This window comes from Malus sylvestris, chromosome 11 (assembly GCF_916048215.2).
Source record: "Malus sylvestris chromosome 11, drMalSylv7.2, whole genome shotgun sequence".
NCBI lineage: Eukaryota > Viridiplantae > Streptophyta > Magnoliopsida > Rosales > Rosaceae > Malus > Malus sylvestris.
In genome coordinates, this window is record NC_062270.1 from 2,461,457 (window position 1) to 2,481,973 (window position 20,517).

Here is a 20,517-nt window from a genome sequence, read left to right on the forward strand (position 1 = left end):
ACCCTAACATTCTCCCTCTCTAAAACCTGTAAAATGATTTAATCTATGGACCTCAAGCTGCCACGTGCTCCAACTCTCAACGTACTCCCAGCCCAATTTAGCCACATAGACACACCCCCAATGCTTATCTTCTTCCCCCACCTGATCCCATAAGCTCCCATGTTTTTGAGCTGTATATATCTCATATGCTCCCATGTTTTTGAGCTGTATATATCTCATATTTCAATTATTATTTTTAAGCCCCACCTTAATACTCAAATTTCAATCTAACCCTTTCTGCTCTTCTCCTAAATCGATCATATTAATAAAATAGAAATACAATCCAATTACCTCATACGTATATTTAGGATTTTTGTACATATTTAAACTTTACCTTGACCTTATACTCAAAAAGTAAGTTTTTTTCTCATTGCCTAAAATAAAGAAAGTTGTCGTTTGGACTTTGAAAAATCATTTTGCACTTACTAAAAAGAGGGAAAAAATTTGAAAGAAAAAGAACGACTCTAATTCAACGAGGCAATCCGCAACTTAAAACTGTATCAACTATTTTAATCCATAGTTTGTGAGCATGAACTCTCCAAATCTTCTAACTTATACACTACTATAATATGTTGCGTGAATCAATCCTGTGAAGTGGCAATAATACAATGAAAATTCCAGGAAGCATATGAAATGAAAATGATACTCTTGTCATATATACTCCAAGTCTTGAAAGTTCAATCACCCATCACCCAAGTCAATCCAAGCTAATAAACCCTGAAAAACCCACGGTAGGGGCAAAACCGTCACAAAAAATAGTCTCCCTCATCTTATATATAAACCTACTGAAACTCAGTGAACCCACGCCCATCTCCTCTTCCCAACATCAAGTTCCGAAACCTGACATCACACTGCTCAACATACATCTCCACTTCTTCACTTATATATGTAACTCTCACACACAAAAACACACACTTTTGTAAACAAAAAGTTTTCAATCCTTTCGAAAAATGGGAGCTGTGCGTCTTTACGTAACGGCGGTGGCCGCTACGCTCTTCGCCGTTACATGGGCCGTCCAGGGCTGTCCGCCTTCAGACCTGGCAGCCCTGATGGCGTTCAAGTCGGCGCTCCACGAGTCGAAACATGGGATCTTTAACTCTTGGGTCGGCACCAACTGCTGCCACAACTGGAAAGGCATCAGCTGCGACCCGCAGTCCCGCCGTGTTGCTGACATAAACCTCCGGGGCGAGTCCGAAGACCCGATTTATGAGAAGACCCACCGGACAGGATACATGACCGGAACGATCTCCCCCGCCATCTGCCGCCTCACCCGTCTCTCCAGCGTCACCATCGCCGACTGGAAGGGAATTACGGGTGAGATTCCAAAATGCATTACTACGCTCCCCTTCCTCCGAATCCTCGACCTCATCGGAAACAAAATTTCCGGTGAGATTCCGTCAGGAATCGGCCGGCTCCACCGTCTCACGGTCCTCAACGTCGCCGATAATCTCATTTCTGGCCCAATTCCGGCATCACTCACCAACCTCTCCAGCCTCATGCACCTGGACCTCCGAAACAACAAAATTTCGGGCGAGTTGCCCCAAGATTTCGGCCGACTTGGGATGCTGAGCCGGGCTTTGCTGAGCCGAAACTTGATCACGGGTACAATTCCAAGTTCGATCTCCCAAATTTACCGGCTCGCGGATCTGGATCTTTCCTTGAACAAGCTTTCGGGTCCGATTCCCGCTACGATTGGCAAAATGGCGGTTCTTGCGACGCTAAATCTCGATTGCAACAATATATCAGGTCGTATACCGCCAAGTTTGATTGTATCGGCCATTAGTAACTTGAACTTGAGCCAAAACTCTCTCTCGGGCCTGATACCGGATGTTTTTGGGCCGAGATCCTACTTCACGGCGATCGATTTAGCGTTCAATAAGTTGAGGGGAGCTATCCCGAAATCTATCATTTCGGCTTCGTATATCGGGCACTTGGATTTGAGCCACAACCACCTCTGCGGGCGGATTCCGGCCGGGCCGCCGTTCGATCACCTCGAGGCGTCGTCTTTTAGTTACAACGATTGCTTATGTGGCAAGCCACTAAAAACTTGCTAGCTTAAACATTAGATTGCGAAGGTGTTTGTATTATGTTGTATTGGTGTGTTTACTGCACTTAATTACGGTCAATTTTTATTGAATCTAAAAGTTGTTATTCAAATTTGAGTTCAGCCAAGTTCGTCAAGAAGTGTGCTTTTAAGTTTGAATTTTGTTGTTGTTGTTTAAACCTATTTAGTAAAGATATCATATCGTTTGTTAGAGATTGTGTCAGTTGAGAATGAATCCCACATTGTTGGAAGAAGAGGCTTATATGGACTTACAAGTAAGTTGAATTATTTCACATATTGATTTTATCATGCAACTTTGACATTCTTCAAGGTCTTTGTGCAACAAAAAAGTTACCACTTTATGACTCAAATGTTACATGTTCGATTCATGAAAACATCTTTGCATAATAAATTAAAGTTGCGTACCATAAATATTCTTGGACTCTCGCAAAGCAAAGAGTCCAGTGTGTTTAGTCGCTCTTTATCATTTATCATTTGTTAAACCGCTATTAATAGGACAATTGAATTGTTTTCTTTTCATGCACGTAATTTTGCATGAATATATGGAGAGCATTAGGTTGTGGCCCACTAATTATGTTTGACTCATGACTGAAAAGGGAAATATCAAATTATGTCGATCAGAAAAAAAATTTCATTATGATCGAAACATAGATGATACATAACGTATTTTTATTTTAATGATGCAAATTTTATTTTTTAAGTTATTAACTTTTTAATACATATATATTATAATTTTTATAATAATACTTAATGTATTACTCTGTATTCCGATCACACTAAAAAATCTCTCAATTTCATGCAAATTGATGTGACCATCGACCAAGAAAATGCAAAATGTTCTTTTAGAAGAAGTCAATTTTCCATTTTATAAGTTGAAAAAGATGAAATAGTTTTTTTTTTCTTTCTTTTTTCTTAGCTTTTGGAATGTCAATAATTGAAGGAATTACATACGACTTTTGAGATTCGAAAAAACCTTTTTCCTTCATTTTAAAAATGTTTTCTAACCTAAAACAGTTTACCCAGGGCTAGGTTTTTAAATGAGAAGATCTTTAATATGGCAACAAAATGATCATGTCATTTGTATGATAGTTTTCACAAACATGCGAATATCACTTCAATTTTGTTTTATCTCGATTTATATTAATCTCACACTCGTATAAGTTGCTTTACATGTGATGAGATCAGGCTGTACCACTAAACATTTTCTCCAACAGAGTAGTCCTTCTAGACTAGGAGAGAGTAGTACAAGATCACTAATTAGATTCAACGCATATTGTATGTTGAAACTTGAGCGAAGAAATGAATATGCCAGCTTTTAAATTTTGTTTATGTTATAATTAAAAACGGATTAGTTAATGAAGGAAATATAACATTTTCAATCCCACAAAGCAGTACGAATTCATCGCCTTAAAACATCTAATTCCTTCAACTTGAAAAAAAAATTTGAACGTCATACGTTCATTTTTCACTTCAAGAAACCTCAAATCTAATGAGTAATCCAATAGAATCCCACACTAGCACCAAACATGCGGCCAAAATGTGGGAACAAGCCTACAACCCATCTATATCCACAAGGTTCGCACAACCCCATTTGACTATTTGCATAGCTGTTGACATACACCAATATATTTACTTATATGAAACAGGTTAACGCCACATGACGTTCTCTCCAATAATGCACACACACACATTATAATGCATTATTGAATGGAGCGCCACAGTCTGATAATCCTGTAAGTTGTTCTCACGTACACTTCACAGACTGAGCTTTGATATCAGTTTCAAGCATTCAAGTACATCAAAACAAGACATCACACGTGAAGCATTAGTGAGAGATGACTCTCCCAAAGCCCAGCTGTACAATTTACATTCAAGAAGAGGGGTCCGAAACGGTGAACAGTAATTGAGAACGTGTAGTGGAACGGTTGCCGCCTGGCGAGATAAACGTATCAATTTATATCCAGTATTTCTGATAGCATATGTCATATGATCTCGTGATGCCAGAAGAAACAAGTAATGGCCACCTCAAACCAAAACTATGGTCACAGAAGAAAAAAAGGAACAAAAAATCTTGAGGCACAAGAAAGTTATGAACTAATGATAGATACTGCATTAGAATCCGAGTTACAGAAACAGTGCCTCCTCTTGGAGAGTGGTAGGGAGGCTATGATTCATCGAGGACCGTGGTGCCTAATCCCCAGACCCTCTGGAGGAACCTCGGTGACTGTTGGGCTGACCATTACATCGGGTTGCATTCATGGGATCGACGGCTCTGTGGGGTGGGAAGGGATGGGTTAGAGAGAGCCTTCAGCTTGCAGAGAGTGTTGTGATAAGATAGCACCAAACCTTATGGAACCAACTCAAGCTAATCCACATGAAATATATCAAATTGAATGCAAAAACAAAATATTAAAGACACCAAGATTTTAACGAGGTTCCTCAACAATCAGTGTAACTGGGGTGCGTTTGGTACGCAGACGGGACGGAACGGGACGGGACGGGACGGGACGGAACGAAGGTGTAATTTTTGAAAAAGACATGGGGTATATTTGTCTTAAAATGGTAAAACATTGTGTTCCACAGACGTGGAACAAACCCGTTCCAGGGGGGAGGTGGAATGCAAAAACACCCAAAATCTGTCCCGTGGAACAACCCGTTCCACCCATTTTTGGCGCACCAAACGCGGGACGGAACGCCTCGTCCCGTTCCGTCCCGTCCCGTCCCACGTACCAAACGCACCCCTGGAGTACGTTCTCGGAGCAGTAGAAGCTCACCCAATAATCCACTATCAACCAAATGGGAGTTTACAAAGTGTTGGCAAACTCACAACCCAAATGCCCAATACACCCAATAGCTCTCACACACCAACAACAACAACAACAACAAAGTCTTTTCCCACTAAGTGGGGTCGGCTATATGAATCCTAGAATGCCATTGCGCTCGGTTTTGTGTCATGTCCTCCGTTAGATCCAAGTACTCTAAGTCTTTTCTTAGGGTCTTTCAAAGTTTTCCTAGGTATTCCTCTACCCCTTCGGCCCTGAACCTCTATCCCGTAGTCACATCTTCGAACCGGAGCGTCAGTAGGCATTCTTTGCGCATGTCCAAACCACCGTAACCGATTTTCTCTCATCTTTCCTTCAATTTCGGCTACTCTTACTTTACCTCGGATATCCATATTCCTAATCTTATCCTTTCTCGTGTGCCTACACATCCAACGAAGCATCCTCATCTCCACTACACCCATTTTGTGTACGTGTTGATGCTTCACCGCCTTCAGTGGCCTACGACGGTCACACAACACGCCAGATGCACTCTCCCACTTCATCCATCCAACTTGTATTTTATGGTTGAGATCTCTATCTAATTCTCCGTTCTTTTGTAAGATAGATCCTAGGTAGCGAAAACGGTCGCTCTTTGGTATTTCCTGATATCTGATCCTCACGCCTAACTCATTTTGGCATCCATTTGCATTGAACTTGCACTCCATATATTCTGTTTTTTATCGGCTTAGGCGAAGACCTTTAGATTCCAACACTTCTCTCCAAAGGTTATGCTTCGCATTTACCCCTTCCTGAGTTTCATCTATCAACACTATATCGTTTGCGAAAAGCATACACCAAGGAATATCATCTTGAATATGACCACAACAGAAAGTATTAAGTTTGTGATCTTTGCTAGATTGCTCCGGTCATTAGTGTGGATAAATATGTAAATGGATAGAGACAGGAAAGCAAACACAAGATGTACGTGGTTCACCCAGATTGGCTACGTCCACATAGTAGAGTTCTCATTAATTGTGAAGGGTTTACACAAGTACATAGGTTCAAGCTCTCCTTTAGTGAGTACAAGTGAATGATTTAGTACAAATGACATTAGGAAATATTGTGGGAGACTGATCTCGTAATCACGAAACTTCTAAGTACCGAAGTGTGGTATCGTCTTCACTTGCCTTATCTGTCTCATAGGTAGATATGGCATCTTCTTTGGAAGTACTCTTCCTCCATCCAGGGATGGTATCTTTAACTGGTGGAGATGCACAAGGTAATGTATCAATTTCACTTGAAGCTTACTTGTAGTTTCAAGCTTGGTCAAGCTCGATACAAACCATGAAGTAGGAGTCCCCCAAGTCGCCGAGCTAAGGGATCTGTTGAAAGAGGTGACAGACAAGGTAAGCAATCAGAGCTCCAAGCAATCAGTCGCTGAAAGAGGTGACAGACAAGGTAAGCAATCAGAGCTCCAAGCAATCAGTCCCAGATCAGAAGTTTGATTTCGAGTTCCGACTGATTGTTCTCATTCTCCCTATCTTGCAGGCAGCATGAAGGATAAAGAGAAGAAAAAGAAGAAGAGATGATATGAGATACTTTTACTTTTGAAGAAGTAACTTTCCACAGGCTTATTCTTGAACTGGGCTGGAGGGTTTTCTGGTTTCCTCCAGAGTATAAGGCCGAACGAAGAGTTTGAGGGTCAAAACAAGTCCATCAAATCTAGAGTACGTTCGACCCTGCTGATATGGGATACTTTTGCTGTTGACAAAGTAGTTGATGTATCGGCACGTGTTCTGTTACGCTTGTCTCCACATGCTTCCTTGTATCCTTCTCACTTTCCCTATCTATTCCTCAGGCAGATGTGGTATCTTCTCTGGAAGCATAAGATGTTGAAGATGAGTACTCGAGAGCAATGCCAGGTAAGTAATCAGGTAAAGGGATCCAGGCAGTCGGTTCCTGACGGGAAGCTTGATTCCAAGTGCTGACTGATTGCTCTCTTTCTCCTTGTCTTGCAGGTAAGAACAAGGCCAAAGGAAAAGATAGGGAAAAAGCATGATATGGGATACTCTTGCTTTTAACCCTAATGATATGAGATATTCTTGCTCTGGTGTAGCTTGTTTGCAGAGGTATTATCGGAGGGAAAGAAAACTGAGTATTTCGAGAGGCTTCGTTAGAAGTGCCTTCTCAGATATGAGGAAGGGTTGAGCATTTTTGCAGGTCTGCCTGTCCGTTGAGGATGGAGGTCAACATATATAGGAGTCTCCCTAACAAGTAGTAATGATATTCCTTTACCCTGCTTAGTCATAGCACGGTAGTGGGAGCTGCCAGCTTCACGCGTTTTAACTTTGTCAGAGCACTTTGAAAAAGTGGTCTGTGGTATCTGGAAAGCTGATGTTGTGTGTGAAGTTTACAGACAAACTTTATCCAAGGAGATCTGGCTCTCGAAGTTCAGAAAGCGGTGCCTATTCGATTTTCGAACAAGCAATCATGTCGGGGATCTGGCTTTCGAGATTCGGAGAACGGTACCTCTTCGATTTTTGAGAAAGCAATCCTGTTGGGAGTCTGGCTCTCGAGATTCGGAGAGCGGTGTCTCTTCTATTTTTGAGAAAGTAATTATGTTGGGAGTCTAGAGGTCGCACTTGGTATGATGGCAAGTGCCTTCGCCCATGAGCGGTAGGTCTCGGGTTCGAGACTTGGGAGCAGCCTCTCCATAAATGAGGGTAAAGCTAGCCGACATTCACATCTCCCAGACCCTGTGTAAAGCGGGAGCCTTGTGCACTGGGTACGACCTTAATCATGTTGGGAGTCTGGCTCCCGAGATTCGGAGGACGGTGCCTTTTCGATTTTGGAGCAAGCAATCTTGTTGGGAGTGTTTTCTCAAATGTGAGTAAAGGTTGGGCATGTTTGCTAGTCTACCTTGCCACAGAGTACAGAGGTTGACACACAGGGACTTTCCAATTATCCAACAGTGGTGATGTTCCTTTACCCTTATGGGTAATAATATAGTAGCTAGACCTTCAAAATTTATGTGTCTAAACTTTGTTAATGCTGTTTCTTTGTTATTCTTTTACCCTTCTTGGTCATAGCGATGTAGTGGGACCTGCAAGCTTTACGTGTCTAAACTTTGTCAGAGATCTTTGACAAAGTTATCTGTGGTACCCATGAGCTGATGGTGCGTGTGGAAAGTGGGTGATTGAACAGTAAGATTCACGTGCTTTCTATTTCACTAGAAATCTTCGACAGAATGCCCGTAATTTCCGCAAAGCTGAGTGTGCATGTGACAGGTGCTGACAAGGCTGAAAAAGCAGGTGCCTCTTCGATTTCTGAGATCGGCCCTCGTGGTCTCTGAGCAGCCCAGCTTTTGAGAAAGCAAGCTTCTTTGATTTCTGAGATCGGCCTTCGTGGTCTTTGAGCAGCCCTCTCTGAGCAGCCCAACTTTTGAGAAAGCAATTTTGCACGTGAGAGCATGGCAGAAAAAGAAGGGCTATCTTTGGTTGCTGTTCATAGTGACGCCTGACTAGTGTTTGTTGCCTTCTACTTTGGTGCCAGATTAGGGTTCGACAAGGCTAACAATATTCCATATGGTTTTGGGTTGTCCAAGTAGATGTCATTCTAGAGAAAAGCAAAGAAAAGCAATGGAAATTAAAAGCTTAAAGTCAGATGGTCTCCAAAGGCCATAAAACATGGGTGGACATAGATAATTGCGGAGGACCAGAGATAATTGCGGGGGACTCGTGGACCATGCAGAAAGGAAAAGTGGAAAGGAAAAGAGAAAGTAAAATCAAAAGCTTCTGCAGCCATCGGCCATACCACTACCCAAACTTCAATTGTACAGATACTATCCCATTATCTAATCATCTGCCATACCCACCTTTTGCAGCAGCTTTTTTGAATGATGTAATTTACTGTTCTTATCTTTTGCAGATATCTGTATAAACCCCATCAGAGGGTAATAATAAAAAAATAAAATAAAATAAAAAACGGCAAACCCAAAATAATGGGCTAGAATGTTATGTAGAGGGCGAAGGCCCATATGCCTAAAAGAGCCAGGCCCTCTATTATCACCAACCAGTGATCAAAAGTACGTCCAGTACTACAAAATATTATTCGGCACCCTGCCACTATTATCACCAACCAGGTGATCAAAAGTACGTCAAGTACTCCAAATTTATTCGGCACCCTGCCGGTATTATCACCAACCAAGTGATCAAAAGTACATCCAGTACTTCAAAATCATACATGAGCATTATTTATGTCAATCATACATAAATATTCATGAGCATCACTCATGTTAATCATACATAAACATTCATGAGCATCACTCATGTTAATCATACATCACTCATGTTAATCATACATAAACATTCATGACCATCACTTATGTTAATCATACATAAACATTCATGATCATCATTCATGTCAACATTCATGAGCATCACTCATGTCAACATTGAGCATCACTCATGTCAACATCTATGAGCATCACTCATGTCAATTAACATAAACATTCATGAGCATCACTCATGTCAATCAGCTTCAAAAGCTTCATTTAAAGAGCTCTAGCTTCAAAAGCTTTACTTGCAAAGCTTCACCTATAAAGTTTCAGTGCAGGGTATACAAATACTGCCTCCGAACAACCGTCACTTCGGCCCATACATGGTTCGAATTTCAAGTCTCTAGCCAACAAACTTTATTGACTGAAGACTTGAAGGACTACATTATGTACCATATATTGGGCCTCAACTGGGCCTCATGAAAAATACTTGGGGGACTCTAGCCCATTATTCATGTATTGAGGAGTGAGCCCTTATTTTATAAAATGGACTCCCTCACCATCATTAGAGAGCATAAACTCTAGCCCATTATTCATGTATTGAGGAGCGAGCCCTTATTCTATAAAAGGGACTCCATCACCATCATTAGAGAGCATCGCCGCCTACTGAGCAAACGCATCGCCGCGATCATCACTCCTAACCCATTATTCATGTACTGAGGAGCGAGCCCTTATTTTATAAAAGGGACTCCTTCATCATCATTAGAGAACATCACCGCCTGATGAGCAACCGCCTCACCGCGAACATCGACTCTAACCCATCATTTATGTATTGATGAGCGAGCCCTTATTCTATAAAAAGGACTCCCTCACCTTCAACGCCACAAGCCGAGCCAGCCAAGGCAACATAAGCCACAAGCAGAGCAGCCTAGCAACATGTGCTACTTCTAGTTGAGCATCACTTCAGATTGACCACCGCCTCATATCGAGCATCAGTTCAAGACAACATCTAGTTATTTCGGTCTACACATGGACTGAATTTCAAGTCTCTAGCCAAAATACTCTCTTGATTGAAGACTTGGGGGACTACTATTTGTACCATACTTAGGGCATCCGTATTTAGATCTCGTATAAATACTCGGAGGACTTAAATGTAATTATGTAATAAAGGAATGGGCAAATATGTAAAAAAGGGAGGAGCCCTTAGTCTATAAAAAGGCATCCTCACCCTTACAATTCTAAGACCTCCTCACCCCCTCAAGCTCTCATCCTCACAACCTTCAAGCTCTCACCCTCACAACCCTCTCACATACACAGAGGCTCTCTCAAACTCTCTCCTTCTCTAGAGGACTCCCCCTCACCCTTGTAATCCATACATACAGTCAGAGAAATACAATCAGTGTGGACGTAGCACAAATCTTGGGGTGAACCACGATACATCCTGTGTTATTTACTTTCTTGCCGATTCACGGTCGGATTTACATTGTTCCAAGACCTCCGGTTTTGTGCATCAACATATTGAAACCTTGTTGGTTTTCAATTTTTGATCAAAATCCTTGAAATTAATGTGATAATTTATTTCTATGTATATTCCTATATTTTTTAAATTGAAAAATGAAATATTAATGAGATTTTAAATAAAAAACCATAATTTGTGAGATTAAAAATATTAAAATATAAATGTACTATTGTGTGTGTGTATATATATAAACATAGGTACATTCATCAAAATTAACCAAAAAATTATTATACCAAAACATAGGTACATTCTTCAAAATCACAAAAAAAAAAAAGATATTAGGCTTAATAACATCAGTAAATTTCTTCGATTAAAGTTCACATTGATACATTCTCAAATCAAAGAAAAAAGAATGTAACCATATAAGTTTAAAAATGGATTAGAAAAAAAAAAAGAATAGATTTTATATAAAAATATAACAAATTGGTATATTTAAAAGAGTACATTTTAAGATTAAAAATTTGAAAAAATTACATGAATGGGTACATATAAGATTAAAAAATTGAAAACATTTTTTAAAAAAGCTAATGGGTAGAAACTTATTCTAATTTATTTATTTATTTATTTTTGAAATGTTTTGAATTGAAAATTAGTTAGATGTTTAATAAAGGTGTGAGTATTAAAATTCTAAATTAATTATTAATTTTTATTTTAAAAAATTATGTAACTAACATGTAAATTCATTATTATGTTAATGCTTGGGACTTAGATTAAATTCTAAAAACTAATAAGGTTTTAGTCAATGAACATTAGTAACTAGAGACCGGATATTAATTTTTCCTTAAGAAATTGAGAAAGAAAATAAGAAAAAAAAATCCCAACTCGCATTACCCACAACAAAACACACCAAAATACAAGGATACAAAAATGACCCATGAACATTTCACAAGAAACCCAAAATTTCCCAAATACTTTTACAGCTTCCAAAAGCATATCCCAAATTTTATCCCCAAAAAAAAAAAAAAAGAACAAAAAAATTCAAAAGCCCACTAGTATCTCAACAAATTTGGGAAGAAGACCACCTTTTCACTCAGGTGAAAATTGCTAAAAGGAAAGAGAGATAAAATGGGCAAGTGTTATTGAGGCTTTCAGATGTACAGCACTCATTTGACCCATTTGCTCTTCCGATCAGCTGAGCATTTTGTTTTCATCTTCTTCCAAATTTTTGAAAGAAAAAAAAAAGTGTGTGATATGAGAAAATGTAGCTACATTGCAGAGATGGGGGTCTTAAAGGTTTGAGAGAAAGACTTGTACTTACTGAGAGAGGTCTAGGGTTTTAGCCGCTGGTACGCTCCCATGAAAAAATTGGTCTTTTTTTTTTAGCTGCTATAAACTAAAAAGCTTCTACAATCTTGGATTATTATATTCGGGCACTCTCAGGGCTGGTTTGGTATTGTTGTGCTTTGAAAAAAAACTGCTGTAAGAATAAGCGGCTGTGCTGTGAGAATAAGCGGCTGTGAAATAAATCAGTAGAGTGTTCGGTAAACTTTTTTGTAAAAGTGTTTTTGGAAAAAAAAAAAACAGTCTGATAGTGGGTTTTTTCATTAAAGGAGCACTGTAGCTCCGTGTGCTTTGAAAAAAAATCAGTTTTCCAAAGCTGCTTCAGCTTTTTCCTTTGATTTCAGCTTATTCTCACAACAGCTTCCAAAATAAGCCCTTTTTTTTTTGCCAAACACCTAAAACCCTCACAGCTTTTTTTCATGGGTGCTTTTTTTTTAAGCACCTCACTCCCAAATCACCCCTCAATTTGCTGCTTAAACTCGTGTGCCAAGTGGTTGACGTGGATCGGTGACTCAATAGTGAAACAACATGGGCACGGAGGTCCTCCTCATGTATATGGGTCATCATTCTCGACCCAAGCCCAAAAGGCACAGTCCAATCCAACATAGGTTTTTTATTAGGAAAACTAATGAAAATTGCTTGAAAACTTTGAGTTTTAATGATAAAGACAAAATAAAGGGTAAAGTGAATAGTACCAGGTTTGACTTTTTAGTGTAAAAATGTGGTTTTTCATTAAGGTGAATAATATCGTGGGCTTTTTGTTAAAACTCCATTTTTTATTCAACTAATTACATTTTGAGAAAGTTTTCAAAATGTGTTATGACCTTCTCATTTTCTTATAATGCAATCATGAGGTTTTAAAATTGTATCAATTTGTATCTTTTGTTTATTAGAATGTCTAATCTTCTACAAAATTGATGGGTTTTTTTTTTCTCACCATTGTGGTGCAAATGTAGCGTACATGTCAACCCATATATAAGTCACATGTGACACGGCTTACCATGTCATAATTTATTAAAGAGTGGTGTACTTTTTTTTTTCTTTGGACAAACCCTTTGCATGGGCTTGCCGTGCACTTTTATGGCCCGGATAGGCTTTACTTGCCTTATAGTTTAGCTGCTTTATCCGTTTTTGGTCCCTATTTCTTTGGACACCCATAATTAAATTTACGTAGTTTTCTGGAAACCCGTAATATTTCTAAATTATCCTTACTTAAAATTAGAGAAAAAAATTTGGCACAAACATCTCATTTGTAAATCTAACTCAACCTCCCCTCCCAAGCCCTTTCTTCTTCTTACTTTCCTCATTCGTCTCCAAAAATAGCAAATTCCAATCCCCACCCAACCCAGAGCCCATCACTCTCATAAGTACTACCAAAATTGATGACAAAAGGTATGAGGACCCATTGCACTAAGAAATTGGATAACTCTAATTAGGATTTGCTTACTTGAGAGACAAGTAGTATCAGTAATGGGCTTAATCCTAGCCTGCAAGAGTAAGACTATCGAATTGCGCTTCACAGGCTATGGACATTGCCGTCCTTCTTGCCAACTAAGGTGCCATACGTTATGGTCCAAAAAAATCATGGTTCCCACAATTGCCCTTAACCATGCGTCTAAGATTGCGCTCTGCTTCGAAGATGGATAGTTACCAACAAACCATGAGCGAATCATCCCAGAATAATTTCTCCGGAATGTGGAACAAAATGACCTTCAAGCTGCTTGTTTGATTGAAACTAGCCGAGCTAGCTTGCTTGTCTCTCATAGGTTTGATCTTTTAGGGTTTTGAACCATATTGTAAACCCCTGGTAGGAGTTCCGGATGCATAATTGAAAAGCTGGATGGGAGGCGAAATGCGCCTAAAAATTGAAAGACATGATTGTAAGACAAGTATTAAAATAACGTGAGAAACTCATGAGTGGATAACTTTGTAATAATAAGGCACTTAATTGCCTTAATTATTGTGGGTAATTAAATTTGTTAACATATTTAAGGTGGTATGGCACATTTGTAAATATTTTGATAATAGTAGGTCACGTACTTGTCTATTTGATAGTCAATTTGATATTCAGATTTTATTTAAGGGAGTTTTAACGAAAAGCTCGCGATACTGTTCATTTTAACGAAAAATCATATTTTTACACTAAAAAGTCAAACCTGGTACTATTTATTTTACCCTTTATTTTATCCTTATCGTTAAAACTCAAAGTTTTTAAGCATTTTTCATTAATTTTCCTTGTATTTAAAGTTTAAAACGTGAAGAATTTTTGTCTAGAGAATAAGTGTTGCAAGGACTCAACTCTAAGAAATGCATCAAATCTAGTTATTCATTCTCTCCGTTTTCATCTTCCAATGGTTGAGTCTTATTACTTAATACTTTTGTTTCTGATTAACAATTTTATGCTCAATTTCAATTGCATTCCGCCATATAATTAAGGGAACTTTAGCGAAAAGCACCCGGTACTGTTCACTTTAACGAAAAACCACATTTTTACACTAAAAAGTCAATCCTGGTACTATTCACTTTACCCTTTATTTTGTCCTTATCATTAAAACTCAAAATTTTCAAACCATTTTCATTAGTTTTCCTTATAATTAATGAATATATGGAGCCAGTGATTTCCGTTATTACAATTGCTACCCACTAACTAACCATGTATGTGCAAACAAGTCCTCCTACATGCACATCTCACGTATATGGTTAGGATGAAACTTTTTACCAAATTATCTAACCAACCGTACCATCCTAAATTTGTATTGAAATTTTGTCTAATTGGAAATAATACAGTATTTATACCAAATTATACATTTTTGATACAATAATGGTATCATTACCAAGGGTATACAGTACCAAACCCGTATAATTATTAGTAGTTAAAAAAAATTCTCAGTGACCAAATTGATTTATTGACACGTCCTAAATTTACAAACACACAACAAATAACGTAAGCAGGTCTCATAACGAAAAGATGCATTTCTTTCATTTGTAATTTCAATCAGATATCAATACTATAGAAAGAAGTTGTTCATTTATATCTAAACAATTAACGAATAATAAATATATAAATTTATGCGTCAATTAATATTGAATAAAGTATTTTCAGCGTGCAAATATTATACATGAAACTATTTAATCTTTATTTAAAAATTATCGGGAAAAAAAAACATTTCAATGGAGCATTTCCAAATGTAGTATTAATATCCAAATGCATTAAACGGAGGGTTCAAATTTGTCAGCTGTGTCAGGAAATGGAGGTCACGGTTCTTCTGAGCCCAATACGTGCTTCAGCTTCTCTCAACCCAAATCGAGCATTAGCACGCAAGGTCGGTCTCTCTCTCTCTCTCATGAACATTTTACTGTATTTGCAGAATTGGGACTTGTATTTTTTAATCAAATTTCGATTCAACAAATGCCCGTAATTTGTTTTAGCAGGTTTATGAATTTTATGAATTTCTTGATCTAGTGTTTGATTATCCGAAGAAAAAACTGTCACTTTTGTGCAAAGAGTGTACATATTAGTGTCTTGGAACTCTTTAATTACCCATCATTTGTGTAAAATGAGTTGAAGATTATGATATTGCTTTAGATTTCTTCAAGGATATCCCTTTATTTGGGCTGTGCTTGCAACAGATAATCCGGAAATGGAAGCGGGATGAGTGTTTTAATGGCCAAGCTACTTATGTAGATTGCGTGCGGATAATTCGGAGTTTAAGTAGGCAAAAGTTGCCTCATGTAGCTCAGGAGCTTTTACTCGAAATGAAATCAGATGGTCTTTTGCCCAGCAACTCCACTCTATCTGCTTTGATGCTGTGCCATGCCAACAATGGCCTTTTTCCTCAAGCGGAAGAAGTGTGGAACGAAATGTTACGTACTTCTTTTGTGCCTAGTATTCAAGTTGTTTCGCAGTTATTTGATGTTTATGGAAATGCGGGATGTTTTGAAAAAGTGAATGAAATTTTGGGCCAGCTGAGGGCTAGGAGGTATTTGAGTTTGTTTCCGGAGGTTTACTCGCTAGCTATCGCTTGTTTTGGGAAGGGAGGCCAGCTTGAATTGATGGAAGGTGCATTGAAAGAAATGATTTCAATGGGTTTCCCGGTGGACTCTGCCACTGGAAATGCCTTTATCAGATACTATAGCATTTTTGGTTCCCTGACCGAGATGGAGACCGCTTATGGCCACCTTAAAAGGTCTAGGTTTCTGATAGAGGAAGAGGGAATCCGGGCAATGTCATTTGCGTATCTGAAGCGCAGGAAGTTTTATGGATTAGCTGAGTTCCTGAAGGATGTAGGTCTAGGTAGAAGAAACTTGGGAAATCTTCTGTGGAACCTTTTGTTGTTATCCTTTGCTGCGAATTTTAAGATGAAAAGCTTACAAAGAGAATTTTTGAGAATGGTGGAAGCTGGTTTCCACCCCGATCTTACTACATTTAATATCCGTGCTCTGGCCTTTTCAAAGATGTCTCTACTGTGGGATCTCCATCTTAGCCTTGAACACATGAAACATGAGAAAGTTGTTCCCGATCTTGTGACTTGCGGCTGTGTTGTTGATGCATACTTGGATAGAAGACTAGGACGGAATTTGTATTTTGCCCTCAATAAAATGAATTTGGATGATTCCCCATTGGTGTTAACGGATCCATTTGTGTTTGAAGTTTTGGGAAAAGGAGACTTTCATGCAAGCTCAGAGGCATTTTTGGAGTTCCAGAGGCAAAGGGAATGGACTTATAGGAAGTTAATTTCAGTATATTTGAAAAAAACATACCGGAGGAATCAGATCTTTTGGAATTACTGACTAGCGACCTGCATATTGTGCATGTTTGACTGATTGTCAGGAAAGGATTATTGTCACTGATAATACTATGTCTATCAGTTCCAGTTTGCATTCTATTGGTTCAATTAGTGCATGTATGTAACAAAGTGATAAATGCAGCTCAGATATGCCTCGTCCTGCATTGTGCAATCGGTACGTATCTGGACTTTCTTATTATGTTCATTTTAGTTAAGCACAAAATGCATTCCTAATCTCATGGATCTTGTGTGGATCTCCATGTTCAGGCTGAGATGAAGTTGGATATTGCTGATGGATGACTTACCATTGTTATGAACTTATCAAAAGCTAAAATGAAGATGCTACATTCATTCAGACTCAAAGAAAACTCCGAGGAGTGTGAAATAAAGGTAAGAGCAGTCCAACTACTATTCCTTCTGAATCTCGCATGCTGAAACTGATCTGCAGTCAAAACTAATTTCTCTCAAGTCTGTTTCGTTTGCTGTTTACTGCAGTTTCCCTTCTATGCTTCATAAACCTGCTATGTAACCTTAATATCACATATTGATTGTTTCTTTATAGTTTCATTGGCTTGAAAAGTACCTTCTCAAATTAACAGATGAAACTGTTAGCTTTTCTACTTTCACAAGAAGCCTAAATTGTTGGGAAGTTGATGATACGTACATATAAATAATTTCCTCAGTATAATTTCTGGCAAAAACATCCTGTTGTTGTGGAGCCTTAAGACTATTTAAACATCAACTCTACATTAATACGTGTGAGCATAATATCCTGCTGGGGTGTCTTGTACTAATTAGTTGGCAATGCTGCTATCCCGACCAGGTACTTGAATTGTTGTCCTGCAAGGTATAGAACAGCTAAGGGTATGAACTATGAATACATCTGTACTTTGTCCCTTCGTAATGAAAGAGAAAGCTCCTAGTTGTTATAAATATATGTGGTACAAAATGAAGTAATTAATCTTCATACCGTAATAGTTTAAGCTTTTGAGAATAGTGGTAGCCCAGCAAATATGCGGTATCAGAGCATGATATTGTAAGTATGAACCTTGCAAAAAATAACGGCATGTCCTTCCAAAGAATGCCACTTATGAGTTTAGGAAAGTGCTATCAGCATTTATGTCTCGACTCTCGAGTGCGGAATGCCTTTGCCAGAGGAGATTTTATGTTTTTAAGAAAAAGGGAGTTTAATGATAAATCTTCAACGGACAGTAAAACAGTACAACATATGTAGACAGAAAGAAAACCTCAAAGACAAGTGAAAACAAGCTCCACAAGCGCATCACACAGTATCATCTGGGTTTTCTAAACATACATTCGGGATTTCCCAGTTTACACAACTACGCAGACTTAAACAACTCTTTTGCAGTCCCTACCAGAAATTATTTGAGAAAACAGAGATGGACTTGCAAAGGTTACAGGGAGGCGGGCTGAGCAATATTACGAGAAGAATTCAATTTTGCTACACCTTTTAAACATTTCTAATCCAAAAAGATTTTTGTTCCAGGATAAGATGATGTGCTTGAGCGACTCCTTGAGCTTTCATAAATTGTTTACTAATTCACTTCAATCGAAATGAAAACTAGGTTGATTACTAAATTGCCTTTACATAAATAAATTATTTTCATACTAATTAATTGAAATTTATATGATAAAATTCATCTATATAAAAATATATAAATATGTTTTATTTATTTATTAAAAGATGGCATAATAAGTGTCAAATGAAGGACAATGTTGGGATAATTAAAAACAAGTAAGGGCATAATTGGTAAATAAAATCCATTCCGGATTCCTCAAGTCACAAGGAATTGAAATGCCTCCTTTATGTAGGGAGTTCAATTCCTCCAAAATTAGGAGTTGGATTCCTTAATGCATGTGGACTCCACATGTATTTTGACTCCCCAAGATCATGTAAACAAAGGTGTATGCCGTAATCGGAATCTAATTCCGTAAATTGATTTCAATTACGGGTACATAAACGTGCCATACATAAAATCCTCCTAGTAAAAGTTCTTAGAATAAGACTAGGAAACTGAATAAATTGAAATAAATTAGGAAACATAATCCTAAATTGACTTTGATAAATTCGCTTAGAAATCTGTACAACCACGTTTTGGACCCAAATCAGCTCCAAAACTGGCCCAAATAGCTGGATTTAAAGCTTGGATTATCCTGAACACTTCTCAAGAAGGCCACGAACCCATTTGCAGTCATCTCGAGCTCCAAAAACGCAATTTAAGTTCAGAAACGTCACTTTCCAGTAACGCGCACTGTTTCTTTAATAAATCGGCAGAAAATAATCGCTTGGTAGAAAAATTCCAAATTTTGACACGAACAAGCTAAGGAACACACGAACGTCCTCCAATTTGAATCACTCCATAATTCGTCCGTTTGATCATGTTTTTCTCCACAAATCAACTACATCTACCTACAATTTGTCATAACTAAAAATATTTAGTCATCAGGAACTAGCTTCTTAATTGCATAGTGTATATATAGGTATATATGTTGATCATCAGATTAAAAAATAACCACAGAGGTTTCTTAAAAAGAAAAAGTTAAGAATTAAATGAACCCTACTCGTTTGCGCGTACAGTAGCAACGAAATGGAAGTAAGAAATCTGTATTTGGAGCATCGTGAGCTTGCCCTTCATTTGATGGGTTGTTCTCTATAAGCGCCACCAAAAATCAAACAAAATGTGTTAATTACTCACGGAAGAGTAGTGCTACTTGTGCCATCTCAACACGCAGAAAACTTGTGTGTGTTCACATAGATGAGTCCCACCTTTGTTAGAAATGTGATAATTAACACAATATTGATTGATGAACAAAACTAATTATAATTAATTGCGGACTAAACTAAGTATAAAGTTTTTTTTACTACAAATATCAGTTGTCGGGGACTAAACTAAGTAAAGTTTTCACAATTAATGCATGTAAATGTATCTACTAGAAACAGTTCAACCACAAACTCAGAAAGGTAGTTCATTTCGTATTTTCATCGCTTGTTGCACGTAAACATTTAAACATGGAAATGGAATCTCCATTGTGTTGGAAATTTTAAGTAGAAATTTCATTGTCCCACATTGGCCATTCCCAAAAGGTTTCCTCACTTTATAAGGCTTTGTGCCTTATAACAAGTGATTGGAGTGATAGGCCTTGGAGAATAAAATTAGGCTCATCCTTAGGGTTGGGCTTTGAGGTGTACTAATTAATTATAATTAATATATAATTAATTATCCAAAGATAGACCTTGGGCTTGGGCTCTAATAATTAAATTAATTATTTTCGGATTTAATTAATTAATTTTTAATTAATTTTGAATTTAATTAATTACTTAATTTTTTATCAACAGACTCATCTTTTCAAATGAAGTCTGTTGAGATGAAAGAATGCAGAGCAAAGCACTCCTCTGTGAAAGATGACTTCCAACAAACGCACCCCATTTTCATACATGTTGCGAACAAGTATAAACCTATTATATATACATTCATCTGCATGGTATTTAGAACACATAAAAATATCAAATTCTTCTTCTACATTCCTAAACCTTCTTACTGAGAGAACAGAAGTTAAGTTTTCCGGTACTGGAATTCTAACTTGATCGTTGAATCCTGGTGAAGCAGACCTCCGTAGAACTAAAAAGCACTGAGTAGGGACGAAATTTATGTTTCAAGGACATTGCGGTACGCAAGCCTTGATCTTTCAAGTTGTCTGTTTTTATATTTTTGTTTTTTTCATACTCTGTTAATTTTTCTATTCGCATTTATTATTTATTAGTATAT

The 20,517-nt window shown here is 38.0% G+C and overlaps 2 protein-coding genes across 4 annotated transcripts; both read left to right on the forward strand.

Moving 5' to 3' along the window:
* The first annotated feature begins 823 nt into the window (after positions 1-823).
* Positions 824-2,294, forward strand: LOC126588503 (DNA damage-repair/toleration protein DRT100-like). Its single transcript, XM_050253601.1, has one exon. The coding sequence runs from the start codon at positions 990-992 to the stop codon at positions 2,091-2,093; it is 1,104 nt and encodes a 367-aa protein (XP_050109558.1). The 5' UTR covers positions 824-989; the 3' UTR covers positions 2,094-2,294.
* Positions 2,295-15,112: 12,818 nt separating this feature from the next.
* Positions 15,113-17,662, forward strand: LOC126588501 (pentatricopeptide repeat-containing protein At3g42630-like). 3 transcript variants are annotated; one of them, XM_050253598.1, is made up of 4 exons: positions 15,113-15,265; positions 15,573-16,904; positions 16,997-17,119; positions 17,553-17,662. In XM_050253598.1, the coding sequence occupies exons 1-2, from the start codon at positions 15,191-15,193 to the stop codon at positions 16,731-16,733; spliced, it is 1,236 nt and encodes a 411-aa protein (XP_050109555.1). In that variant the 5' UTR covers positions 15,113-15,190; the 3' UTR covers positions 16,734-16,904; positions 16,997-17,119; positions 17,553-17,662. The 3 variants fall into 3 exon arrangements, with proteins under 3 accessions (XP_050109555.1, XP_050109556.1, XP_050109554.1); XM_050253599.1 differs by lacking the exon at positions 17,553-17,662 and having other exon boundaries at positions 15,573-16,816; positions 16,860-16,904; positions 16,997-17,502; XM_050253597.1 differs by lacking the exon at positions 17,553-17,662 and having other exon boundaries at positions 16,997-17,502.
* The last annotated feature ends 2,855 nt before the right edge of the window (positions 17,663-20,517 follow it).